The 13,172-nt window shown below is 42.1% G+C and overlaps 1 protein-coding gene across 2 annotated transcripts in view; it reads right to left on the bottom strand.

The window, feature by feature from the left end:
• Window positions 1-12,233, bottom strand: part of Enpp2 (ectonucleotide pyrophosphatase/phosphodiesterase 2) — a 78,550-nt gene extending 66,317 nt beyond the window's left edge. The window contains exons 1-3 of one of the 2 annotated variants that reach the window (XM_041672358.1): window positions 12,046-12,233; window positions 11,714-11,813; window positions 1,492-1,647 (exon numbers count right to left, since the gene is read on the bottom strand). In XM_041672358.1, the coding sequence (XP_041528292.1) occupies window positions 1,492-1,647; window positions 11,714-11,813; window positions 12,046-12,078 (289 nt within the window). In that variant the 5' untranslated portion in view covers window positions 12,079-12,233. The remainder of the gene's footprint in view (window positions 1-1,491; window positions 1,648-11,713; window positions 11,814-12,045) is intronic. The other variant, XM_041672359.1, reaches the window with a different exon arrangement.
• Window positions 12,234-13,172: the final 939 nt, after the last annotated feature.

The raw sequence follows: 13,172 nt of genomic DNA, 5'->3' as shown, positions 1-13,172 counted from the left end.
TCCAGACGCACTAGACAGGGAGAGAGAGAGCCAGAGAGAGTTTATACTGAAATTCTAGGCTTGTTTCCTGGATGGCATAGCAGAACCTGTAAAACTTTCCTCCTCTAGACTTTCCATTGCTATTTGACATTGGATTCTTCCACATTCAATACATGTTGACATTAGACACCAGAGAGTAAAGTGCTTTATAAGAGATGATGCTATGGTCTTATTAAACTAGGAAGAAAGGCCTGAGCTACATTCAAAGAGAATGAAGCTAGAATCAGGGGCGCAAACTTTGCAAGGAGTTTGAAGACCATGGTGGAAGGCCGACAGAACTTATCCACAACAAGATTGTCAGAGCACGGCTGAAATGTAAATGTTCTAGATTCCTCGGTGATAAGTGGATAGATTGCTGGTTTTCAGTTATGTCCTGGAGTCCGAGAGCTCCATGGGACATCTGTTCTTCCTGTGCACTCAATTTACAAGAGCCTCAGTTCTTAAGCTTCTGGAGCCACAGCTGAAGAACCTGGTAGAAGTTCCATGGGAAATGCACAAGAAAAATGTATCTGAACGCTTCAAAAATATATTACAAAAAAAAAAAAAAACTAATAAAGCCCTTATAGTTTTCAGGCTGTGGGGGAAATAAGTCATAATTAGTAAGGGAATTTATGTCAACTTTTCAAATAAATCCAGAACTAAGGCTTAAGTAAAGGCAATAATGCATCATTGCCAATAATATCATTAAAAAATCAGACAAATAGCAGTGGTAAGTTGGGCTCTCCAAAATACCACCCATGCGTGAAAGTCATAATTTGTCAGGGGAATTGAGAAATCAGTCTCCAGTGTTCAAAGCAGGGTCCTTGCCATTTTTCTTAGGTAGATTGAATGAGGTTTTGCCCATGCAGGGGCATGGTGGTGAACACACAAGATACCCCAAAAGTCTTATCTAAAAACATTTGGCTTTGAAAACAGAGTAAGCATGAAGACAGAAGTCTCCAAGGATATGCTTCCTTTGACTGGTGTGCATTCATCCAACAGCTCCTATGTTCCAATGACCACTCCGCTACAGGGTAAATAAAACTGGGAAAATTTTGGAAGATTTCAGAACTGCCCAGAGCACAAGACCCCACATCGATTCCATAAATGTTTTCCATGTGCACAGATAGCCGGAAATTAAAACTTTAAACCTAGTACTTTTAAATGGGTACACCCAGAGCCTACATACCCTAGCAGTGAGCATGAGGTGGCAAGAAGGAGGCGGAACTGAGGAAAATGGACAAAGGCCTGGCCTCAAATGCTTTGAAAAGCTGTCCTCACTGCCTGCCGTTGGAAAGTGACGTCTTTGGCTGAGTCAAGTTATTCATACAAAGTACATCCTCCATACCACCACCAGTCCTTCAAGAAACAAACTAAAGCCCACTACGAGAAGAGGCTGAAGCAGAGGTGCCCCAACAGCTGGGAGTCACTAAGCCTTCTGCTGGGGGTGAGAGGCCTCCAGAAGTCACATACCTGTTTTCAAGCAGAGCTCATCAAAGTCGTGGCAGCAGCTGCTGTAGCTCTTACATAGGTTGTCACAGCGACAGTCAGGGGGTCCCACCTCTTGGAGCTCAAAGCATCTGCCCTTGCAGGATCCAGATGTGTTGGTCCACGGAGAGTCAGATAACACTGCCATTCAAACAAGAGGCAAGGACAACAGCTTAGGGGGCGGCCATGGCACACCAGGGGAGGAGTGGCACTTGGAAGCAGTTGGTGTGGAAATGCAGTCAGACTCTGGATGAGAAGCCTGTCTGCAGCATCTGGGTCCCTCAAGCATGTTGCCTGACTTACATAAAGCACAGTTTCCTTATCCATAAAGTGAGAGGCACGTAACAATAATTCCAGATTGAAATGAGTGCTGAATGAAGGAACCTGTGCATATCAGAGCAGCAAATATAAAGAGTGACAAACGCTGGCTCGCCTCGTGATTTTGATTATTAGTGCTATACCCACATAATGGTTAGTGCCCTTCTTGAAATAAGATTTCATCTCTTGTCTAATAAACCCATCCTGCTAGCCGAGCATGATCAAGCACTATGCAGAGACGCAAGGGTTCAAGGCCAGCGTGGGCTACATAGCAAGGTTTTGTGTGAATATTGTCACCAACAACAACACTATAAGGAAATTTGAGTGAAAATGGTCCAAAACCAGTCTGAACACATTCAATAAGAGAGGAGCACTTTTGCAGTCTCTTCCACTCATAAAATCCATGTCAATCCAGTATGACTAGAATAAATGCCACAAGGCAAAAATAAAACCTAGTACATTGTTTGCATGTAATATAGTCTAAAATTCTCAAAAATTAACCAAAGTTTAAGAAATGAAAAAATGTGATAAGATGAAAATTGGAAAAACTCCTCCTGTGTGGGTAATGTATGATGGGAAATTAACTGGGAGGTCTACCCATAATAGCATCTAAATGAAAAAATTCAAGATATGAATTTTATAAGTCATATGAAGAAATGATTCAATGATTAATAGCACGTACTGTTCTTACAAAGAACTTAAATTTGGTTTTCAGTACCCATACTGGATGGCTCATAACTGACGATAACTCCAGTGTCAGGGGATCTGACCTCCTCTCTGGCCTCCATGGACACTGCACTCATATGTACACACACACACACACACACACACACACACACACACACACAATTAAAAATAAAATCCTTTTCTAAAAGAATATACTAAAATTTTATGAAAAGGACCGCTCTAGAAAAATCTAGTTAAATCAGAGGCACACAATTTTAAAGATAAAATCATCAATACCATAAAAATCCTAATTCATCCTAAACTAAAATATTCAATACATTCACAGAGAAAGATATCCAGAATTTTAGGAAGTTGAATGAATAGAAAAAGCTAACTGAACTGGGTGGTGGGGGTGCACACCTTTAATCCCCACACTTGGGAGGCAGAAGTAGATGAATCTCTGAGTGAGGCCAGCTTGATCTACAGAACAAGTTCTAGAATAGATAGCCAGGAATACACAGAGAAACCACATTTCAGATAGAAGATAGATAGATAGATAGATAGATAGATAGATAGATAGATAGATAGATAGATAGATAGACAAATGAATAAACAAATAAATGAATGGATAAATAAATAAAGTGTTCAAGGAACAAAACAATTCAGTGGCAAGATAGAAAAGTATATTCTGAAGGTAAATAATTAAGGCTGGTACTAGAACACACATTCATCAATATTGTGGATGAAGCCCAAAATAAAGCCAAATGCATAAGAGTTTTTGTTGTTTAAAAATAGCACTTCAAAATAAAAATAGTCTCTTAGTTTAAATTTTGCAACATTTTACAAATTCACAAGTAATTGTCTGTCCTTTTTGTTCATTGTCTCCTATTGTCCATGTGTGTAGGTGGATGAAATACATATCACAAACATAACAGGTCTTGGCAAATGTAATTTTTATGACATGCTATTTGTAATTTTTGTATTGAGAAAATTACCATTTTTGTAATACATACATACATGTATGTATGTATGTATGAATGTATATATGTATCACTTTTAAAATCCTGAGAAAGCAAGATGCAGGAGAACAGATATTAAATGACAGTTCTAGTTGCGCCCATGCCATTTATCTGAAGAGTCAGCTCATCCCTTAGTCATCCGTCCACTTCAGAGGCAGAAGCACCCAGTCCTAGACTTTATGGCATCAGGTCAGTTGAGCTTAAGAAGCCAGAGTCACTAGACCATGAGATGGGAAATGCTTTCTCACTGCTGATTACGGAACGTTGAAATAAAGACAAACCACATCAATTCAGTCTAGAAAAATCATGTCTGTTTGTGATGCAGTGTCTTACCTCTGCTCCACAAACCACATTTTTCTGTTGGTTTTGGCCTGTGCATACTGAGCCATAAGAAACTATGGCAGGCAAGAAGGAAAACTAGAGGAGAAAAAATCCCATAGCAAAAGGAGAAAGAGTAAAAAACGTATCATGGAACGTTCTTTGATTAAGGTTAATGCATGGACAAAATCCTTCCAGCAGCTGTCTGATCAATCTGAAGTAGCAATCGCCCCATGAGCTGTGTCTGTAAACACTCCCAGCTCTTCTAACAGGCTAGATAATGAGAAGTCTGAAGGTGTTGCTCAACCTATTGCCTTCTTGGTGGGGTCCCAGCCAGTAATGTTGTCTCTGCTCCATGTTTGTATTCCTCATCAAAAGCTCATCCCTACATCTGTCTTTACTTGAAAATACCTATGCAGATCCTAAGCTGGGTTGTAATTATTCTTTGCCCAGTCCAACAAGGTGATTTTGTAAATATTTCTTATGACAAGAGCCATTCTCCCAACTTTCCCTTTGCCATCTTTGCAGAGGGTCGCATCCCACCCAACAGCTTGCCTTATCAGCTACAGACAAGCTTGCTGACTGCCACTGAGGATGGCCATCAAAGCTGCATCTTTACTACAGAGGCGCATCTCCGTGAAGATGTGCAAGATCAGACTGTCTGCAGCTTCAGTTAGGAGTGAGCTCCTGTGGGAATCAGAGGAAATGCGCCAACACGCATTCGCGGATGACAACGGCGAATTCAACCAACAATCACAGGAAGAAAAAGGAAGAGTTAGTCTGAGTCATGAAAGAACCCTTCCCAAGAAACTTAAAATGTTCCAGCTTCAAAACAGAGAGAGAGAGAGAGAGAGAGAGAGAGAGAGAGAGAGAGAGAGAGTCAGAAACGGTGGTGCACACCTTTGATCCCAGCACTTGGGAGGCAGAGGCAGGGGCATCTCTGTGAGTTCAAGGCCAATCTGATCGGCATCAAGAATTCTAGGACAGCCAGAGCAACATAGTAAGACTCTATCTCAAAAATAAAATAAATCAATAAATAAAAACAAAATGGAGCTTGAATTAAAAATCCACTTGGCCTTTCCAGGACTATTCCATCCCATCTCCCGGAACAAGCATGGGCCTGTTCATTCTACAAGTCACCTCTATATACCAGCTTAAAAAAAAAAAAAAGTTTGCCCAGGGTCTTTGTTTTTCCTCACATCCAGTCATCTAAGAATAGATGTTTTGTTTTGTTTTGTTTTGTTTTGTTTGGAGGGAGGGAGCTGCATGTGTCCATGTGGATAAACCATGTGCATGTGTGCAGGTGCACACTCTGCAGCCCACATGTGGGAGTCAGATGAAAACTCCGGGAACGGGTTCTTTCCTTGCACCTTTACATGGTTTCCATGGATGTTGGTCATTTGGGTTTAAGTAGCAAGCACTCTTCCCCTCTGAGGCATCGCACTAGCCCTAGACCTTTTGAAGATTTGTCTTTTCATTGCAACTGGGTGATGCCAAATATGGAAAGGGTCCTCAATAACGTGCCAGAGTTTTGCAGTGTAGACCCTCCTTTGTTCAGGAGAGCAGCATAGCGCTTCCGTTCTGTAACTCACTGAGAGGAGGAAAATGGCACGGCAATGAACTGCTGCCATCCCAAAATTTCCATCGTCACTGAGGAAGCCAGAAAAATCACCAAATACAGAAGACACCAAAGCAAGCCAACGAAAGCATTCCCAAGTACTGAGTGAGAACAAGGGTGTGTGACAAGACGTTTGCCCTTACTCCTATGACACCAAGATTGTAAACTGCCTTCAATCTGCTTCTTCAAACAATACTATTTCACTTCAGAGAGGAAGCCTGCTCTCTAATCTTAAAAGGCAGATGTTACCGATCTATATAAGTCAGTTTTGAGGGACTTTGAATGTTAAAATGGAAATACACAACTATAATCTGCAACAGTGTCAGTACTGTGTGCTCCTTCTCACCGAAGTATAATTTCATGGTTCAACAAAATGCAAATGTAAGTTACATTTCTTTTCTTCAAATCTGTAATTCAGATAGGAACAGGCAAGATTACTTTAAGTTGATTGAGTAAACCCCTTTTCAAGGACATTTCCTTTCACTGTGTGTGTGTGTGTGTGTGTGTGTGTGTGTGTGTGTGTATAGCGAGAGAGAGAGAGAGAGAATGCTGTAATCATTCATTCTGCAGACATATAAAAACCATGAACTACTGACAATTGAATTGGACTGTTGGGGGAGCCTAACTGATGGCCAAGGCTGCTATCAACACTGACTCCATCCTATACTCTTAATCCTGTTTCCTTCTAAGTTTTCTTTGTTTTTGTAAATGTACCACATTTTCTTTATTCATTCTCTAGTTGGGCATCATCTAGGTTGTTTCTAGGTTCTGGCTATTACAAATAATGATGCTATGAACATAGTTGAGCAAATGTCCTTGTAGTGTGATTGAGCATTCTTTTGGGTATATGCCCAAAAGTGGTATTGCTGGGTCTTGAGGTAGGTTGAGTCTCAATTTTCTGAAAGACCGCCCATACTGATTTCCAAAGTGGCTGTACAAGTTTGCATTCCTACCAGCAATGAAGGAGTGTTCTCCTTACTCTGCATCTTCTTTTTTTTTTTCTTGCTAAGTAGAAAATTTGAATCTAGAAGACAGTCAATAAGAGAGGTGATATTTAAAGTTTCAAGTATTTTAGCCTAGCCTAAAGCTAGGTGGACTTAAGTTTCTTCACACAGGTTGGTCCCACTGGCAGGGTTACACCTAGTTCCCTGTCAGTCCCTCCGATTATCCTTGGTACTCAGTCCAGGTGACTGCTGAAAATAAAGCTCTGAAACCCGCCGTGGGCTGTCCTGATGTTGGCTTCTTCTCTCAAAAGCATGAAAGCAGAACCAGTTCCCTTCTGTCTGCTGTCCTGTCCCAAGTGTGACCTGCAAGCAAAGGCTTGGAGCGCATGTTGGGCATTCAGGACGCCGCTCTAAACACTGGAGAGCTGCCATCCACCTCTGCTGGAGTCCCTAACTCATTCATTCTCATCATCCTATCTCGACTGAACAGCCCTCCTCCTTTTTTCCCAGTGCTTTCACCTCATCCCTTAGCAAGCAAGCACCATCAGCTTATACGCAGATCCATCTGTCAGTTTTCACTGCTTCCTAAGTAGAGAACTTTCTAGAAACAACCACTGTTCTCTCTTCTCCTCTTTATAGATGCTGGGCCATATTTCATAGGGTAGGAGGATATAAGATAGAGAGGTAGAGGAAGGAGAGATGGAGAAAGACGGACAGAAATGGATAAACTGATCCACCTGGCAAGTTTTCGAACATCTGTATTGTGAAAACATCATATCTATAAACACAATACATTCACATGTAGAACGACTTCACAGACTATAAGAAAGAAGAATCTTTGTCCTTTAGATGAAAACTTTAATATTTGAGGTTAACCTCTAGACCAATGACTCTCAACTTGTGGGTTGTGACCCGTTTGGCAAGCTTTATCTCCAAAAATATTTACATTATGATTCATAACAACAGCAAAATTACAGTTGTAAAGTAGCAATGTAAATAATCATCTGTCTGAAGGGCTTTTCCCCTAATCTGAAGAACTGCATTAAAGGAAGATTGAGAGCCACTGCTCTAGGCCACTTAAATGGTACTCAATGTAATAAATTGCATAAATTTGAGTAGCAAATCTGCCAGTGAACGAGAACATGCCATCACTTCCAACTAGACACTGCCAATCCCATCAACTACAAATGTAGACAGTGATGGCTGGCCTTACAACTGAAGAGGACGTAAAGGTTTCGTCATACACCCTTTCCGGTATACATCAGTCTTAAGCTGTTTTGCTTTCAAATCTTTTTTTCTAATTGAAGAATCAAGCCAGTGACTCTCATGTCAGTAAGCAGCTGCTCGGCTAAAGTCTCAGATTATCGCAGCATAGCCACATTATGTATTTGACGAACAAATTTGATTTGATTGACTCATACAGGGTCTCTTACTGTAGTCCCCCCCCCAAGAGCCTCGAACTTGAACCTTCCAATCTCAGCCTCTCAACTACTGGGATTATAGGCGTTCAGTATTATACCCCACTTTTCATTAACTATGGAGTTTTTCAAACTTTATAAGCAAGCTCGAAATTTTGAGTGTTATATGCTAGATTGTTTGTTTTCTCTTATTGTATTATTATTCTTTAGATGCCTGTTTACTTTCTAAGAAGAGACAGAAAGGGTGTGGATTCAGATAGGAGAGGATGCTGAGAGGGTCTAGAAGGAGTTGGGGGAGAGGAAACCATAATTGGAATATACTGTATAAAAAAATCTATTTTCAATAAAAGAAAAAGTGAAGAAACAACAAAAAGAAAAAAATCTATGTTGAACAAAGCACACTGAAATTTCAGATATGCAAACAGTGTAGAGAATTCTCTGCTATATATGTGTAAATGGGAAAATCACTGCACCAAGCCCCACTCAACAGAGAAATGCAAAATCTATGACACCCTGAATTCTAACTTGGCTGATTTCATCACATTGATTCACACTCCCCTGTTTCTATGTTCAATCTAACAGGAAGCCACAGTGCACATTATGCCCTATCTGACCACTTACTCACAGAGTGATGGCTGACCATCATTTTGTATCTTCCTACATTCCCCAGGCTGTTATTTAAACTGCTCTCAAGTGTACAGTGAGAGTCCTCAAATCATCAAAGAACCTGAGCCTGCTCATCCCTAGTAAGATTTTCTGTTTTCTCATAAAAATTTTAGTTATGTTTTTCACTTAATATTTATACTAAAAAAATCCATCACTCGTGTGCTTTTAATCACTCCTTTTAAACCAATAAAAATGATGATAAATTGGACTGGGTTATTGGATATTTATTGGTCAAGCCACAAGTCTCTCCAAGGTCACATTGCTTCTAGTTCAAAGAGCACCCCTGTTCCCCTGGGTACTTCTGTAATACATTCTCCCCCACGACTCCAGGGACCGCATCCACAACGCACGCCAGTGTGCAGACAGCGGCATGCACAGAGATTTTTCTCTCCATCTTATAAGATAAATGGAGTGCCTGCATCGCCTTTCGAAACAAAGAAATCCAGCTGAACTTTCAGCACTGAAATTTCCTTGGAAATTTGATTTCTGCTGCCCATTTACCGCAGCGTCCCTTTTCTGGAATATTATAACTGACTCTGGTCATTTTACACCTTCTATGCAGAAGGAGCGGCCACAGCATCCCTACACATCTCAGGATCCGGGAGAACTCTTATGTCCCCCTGCTTCTGACAGATGATCAGGTCCTAACAGCAAATCCAGCTAACAAGTGTGCTAGTTAATCAATGCTAAGTTTCTTCGCGTGGTCACAGCCTTGGAACAGACACCTCGGTTCACAGGGCAGCAGTGAGAGTATTCATGCATACAAAACATTCCCTGTCGTTATTCTGGAGCCCGAGGACTCAATCAGAAGCTGTGTGCTTTGAAAAAAAAAAAAAAGAAAGAAACCTCTTTGTGTCTCTCCTGCTGGTGAAACACCTGGCGGCACTGGGTTTGCAGGATTTGCTGGGAGCCTGAGAGTGTTGTTTAAAGGAAAAAAATTGGGGTGCTTTCTCTCTTAACTCTTATTTTAATAGGTGTAGGAAAAAACCCAGCCAATGTTTTCTGATGCAAACATTTTGCTAATAGCCAGGATAGCCTGTCATTTGTTATTTGGGAGCTTTCCCCCTTCCCAGTGTAGTTAGCATTTAAAAAGATATAAAACCCGGCTACACACTGCTTTCCCCCACTTTCTAAGAGGCATCTTTGGTCTTTTCTATTTCAGCAGAAGTGAACCCCAGTATGTAGACAGCAGGTAAGCTGCATTAAAAAGTAGTTTAAGAATAAAAACCACAGAACTATATATCTAAACCCTGAAACTCAAGTGCCAATTGTACGATGTCCTAAGACTACGCTTCACATAGACAGGTAGGTAGGTGTAAGTGAGCTATCACTATAGTTAACGTCATCTAACTGACGAGTTATACGACAGACTAGACTAGTTTCCCAGACTTTATATTATAGACACCTTTGTTCTCGTAACTATTTCCCACGGCATATGGAAATAATCTCTTGTATGAGCAATGTTCTCAGGGGTAATACATTTAATCTATGCTTTTCAGGTTTTCTGGTAGCCATCGCACACATTTCAGAGAGACTGACGCAGGATGGGGCAGACCTGGGGATTTTTTTTTTTTAATATAAACTACCGACCTAGAGGCTGACCCTCACTGCTGAGGGCTGAAACTTTACAAGTGACCTACCTGTGGCTATAACACTTACTAATATGGACCCAGGGGGCCAGGCTAGGAGCCTCATGATCCAGGTCCCACAAAAAGTTTGAAAATAACACAGTGATTAGAGAATCAGCGTTGACTCCTGTCAATATCACTTAGAGGAAACGGAAGAAAGGCTCCTTTTAGCCTCACTGGAAAGAGCCGGCAGTGGGCTGTCAGGGCCACATGCCCACACCAAGGGCCCTGTCTGTTAGTCACAATCAGCCTTAGCAGGAGTGAAAAAGAGGGCTTTGAAGACAGCATTTGCCTCCAATAAAAACAGCATTCTCTTCTGGCCCAGTGACCCCTCTCCTCCCTCCCCAACGAAACACAATGAAGTTTTGTCCATTTGGCTCCCTGGGGCCCCAATTTTTTAAGATCTGTTTTCTCATTCTTCCTTCAAACAGCACCTCACCTCAGCTCCCTCCCCCACATTTCAAACCCATTCCTTCCACCTTCTCAAGCCTAATCCAAGTAGCGTTCTGTGTGGAGGACTCACCATCCCGTCAGAGCTTGCTTAATAATACACATTTTATGGTGTTGCAGAGACAGGTGGTGTTTCACAGTGCTCCAATCCAGAGAAAACCCAAAATTCCCAGGAAGACAGAGGATGTACTGTGATGTCAGAGAAAGGGAAGAAAATATTGCCCCCTAGAGTGCCTGTCATTTCAAATGCAATTTTTAATTCTGAAACCATCAGCAGCTCCAATTTCCAGGAAATTAACCAAGTCGTTGCTTCAGACCAGGTCAGCGGAGCCCGGCGGTCTACACAAGCAGCCCTTTATGAAGCCCCACTCTGCCCGTGGGCTGCAAAGGCGTCTCTTTCACTCCGCCTGTGCTAGTGAGGTCAGGAAGGCTCGGGGAAACTCACCTTGCCTCAGTCCAAGAGAACACAGCGAGTGCAGATCGACTCTTGAAGCCCTCTAAAGAGCCCACTGGGAGGACTCCCTTATTCTCAGTAAATCTTAGTCCCAACGTTTTTAATTTCTAAAGTTTTATTTTAAAAACAAAAACAGTTTATCTCTTAAAGAAAGGAAAGAAAAACCAACCTCCTTTCTTTCTCATTCCCAGGACATAACTTTATGGTAGCAAATGCTGTGCTTTAGAGAGGAGGGCAACATCCCTCTGTCTCACCCCTCTGAATCGTCATTCTCATCCCTCCCCATCATTAAACCAGAACAGGTTTTCACTGCACTTAGTCTGGCTTTATTTATGAACAAAGGATCTTACCTTTCTTTGATATTTATAAATTTCAGGGTGCAAAAATTTAAAGTCAGTTATTAAGAAGTGACAATAAAGTCCTCTGATGAAAACAGCATTCTTAGAGGCTGGAGAGATGGCTCAGTGGTTAAGAGCACTGGTGGTTCCTCTAGAGGACCAGGGTTCAATTCCCAGCACCCACATGGCAGTTCACAACTGTCTGCGACTCCAGTTCCAGGGGTTATGCATTGGCATGCAGGCAAAATACCCGTACACATAGGCTAAATTCATTGCTCTCTGAGGTCCTCCTAAAGAAGGCGTTGACGTGGATTGCCTAAATGCACAATACTGCTCAAGAATCAAATCTGCTAATAACTGCTACTCTTACCTGTGATAGGTCCTTCGTCCCATTCTGCCCTCTTGATCCGACTTGCTGTGAATCCCAAGCAGATGTTGACACCGATGGCAAAAGTGAACAAGGATATCACCTAAGGGAATAAAGAGATCAAATCGTCAAACACAGCTAGATTGGATTAGATGGACTTCTAAATTCACGGAAGCAGTTCTGATGAGTCCAGCAACCCCAGTCCTGCCAATTCCGAAAGGCTTTCTCAGATGATGTCTGGATTTGAACAAGGAGAAAGGAAAAAAAAAATCGAATTCAAATGGAAGTGATTCGGAAGATCGAGCAGTTCGCGAGTCACTGCATCCTCCGCCTACCTGGTGTGACCCGAAAGAGCCTTTTCTCGCCATGCCGAGGGATTCTTGGAAAGCCTCTGCAGGGTGTTCGCTGCGTGCCCGGAATGCACTGCGTTCGTTTGGGGCTCTGAGTTCAGTCTATTAACTCCAAGCAATCCCACCTGGGAAGTTGACAGGCGCATCTGATTCGTCCAGGGCGCGATTTCATCACAGTTGGTTCACAAATTGCAACTCGGAGCATAGGAAGCTTAAGGCAACATCCTTCTTGGCCCCACCCCCCGGCCGGCCCCTCCCCTCACACAGACACTTTCATGTGGTATCCTTTGGCAACAGGGGGATTTCTTATGTAGCCGTGGCCAGTAACAGTGCCTGATCGTTTTTCTTCCCTCACAAATACATGGTTTGTCAAAAGAGAAACCAAATGTATTTTATCCGATAAAAATGAGACAAAACTGCCCCGAACTTCCCATCAGCTCGAAGCTTTTGCTATGCAATTATTCCATGTCTTCAATCCCACAACTTTACGTTTCTTTTTAAACAAGAATAAAAAAAAAAAACCCTCACAATTCATAAACCAGATAAATATCTCTGGTTTTCCCTTTTGTTTATTTTTTCCAGCGGTTGGAAGGACCCTGTCTCTCTATAACTACACTGGCAGCTACTCCTGATTCCTCGGGAGCTTCTCACAATGGAATCTTCCAGAATTGCAACTCACACAAGAGATAGCATTATTCCCCTCCATGTTGTCAAATTTTACAGAAGTAACTTTTATCACAATACTGGGACTGCCAGCTAAGCTGCATAAAGTCCTTCTTCGTGTGAGGAAAGACAACATCACCCCATCTTCTCTCTACCCATTCCTGACAAAGGTTAACTTGTCTGTGGGGTAGGGAGTGGGGGTAAGAAGCCGGCATAAGAGACAGTAGGGGGGAGCTTAATCAGCCTTGAATTTCGCTTGGAAGTGGCAATGCCTGCAAGAACCCCTGTTAAATGCTTGTCCAGTTTGAAGAGACCTTGTGCCTTGAGAGGCTGTTGTGCGCCCTGAAGCTCCTATCCTAAGTAATTTAGTAACTTGGCAACCACACCAAATTTAGAAGTCTCTAAATCGGAAAGCCGTTTACATATTACATGCTTTTAGGATTCAGGGG

Source organism: Microtus oregoni, unplaced genomic scaffold, assembly GCF_018167655.1.
Source record: "Microtus oregoni isolate MIOR12 unplaced genomic scaffold, Mior012 000022F_ref0000154, whole genome shotgun sequence".
Classification (NCBI taxonomy): Eukaryota; Metazoa; Chordata; class Mammalia; order Rodentia; family Cricetidae; genus Microtus; species Microtus oregoni.
Note: the sequence above shows the minus strand (reverse complement) of the source record. Positions and strands in the feature narration are given on the sequence as shown.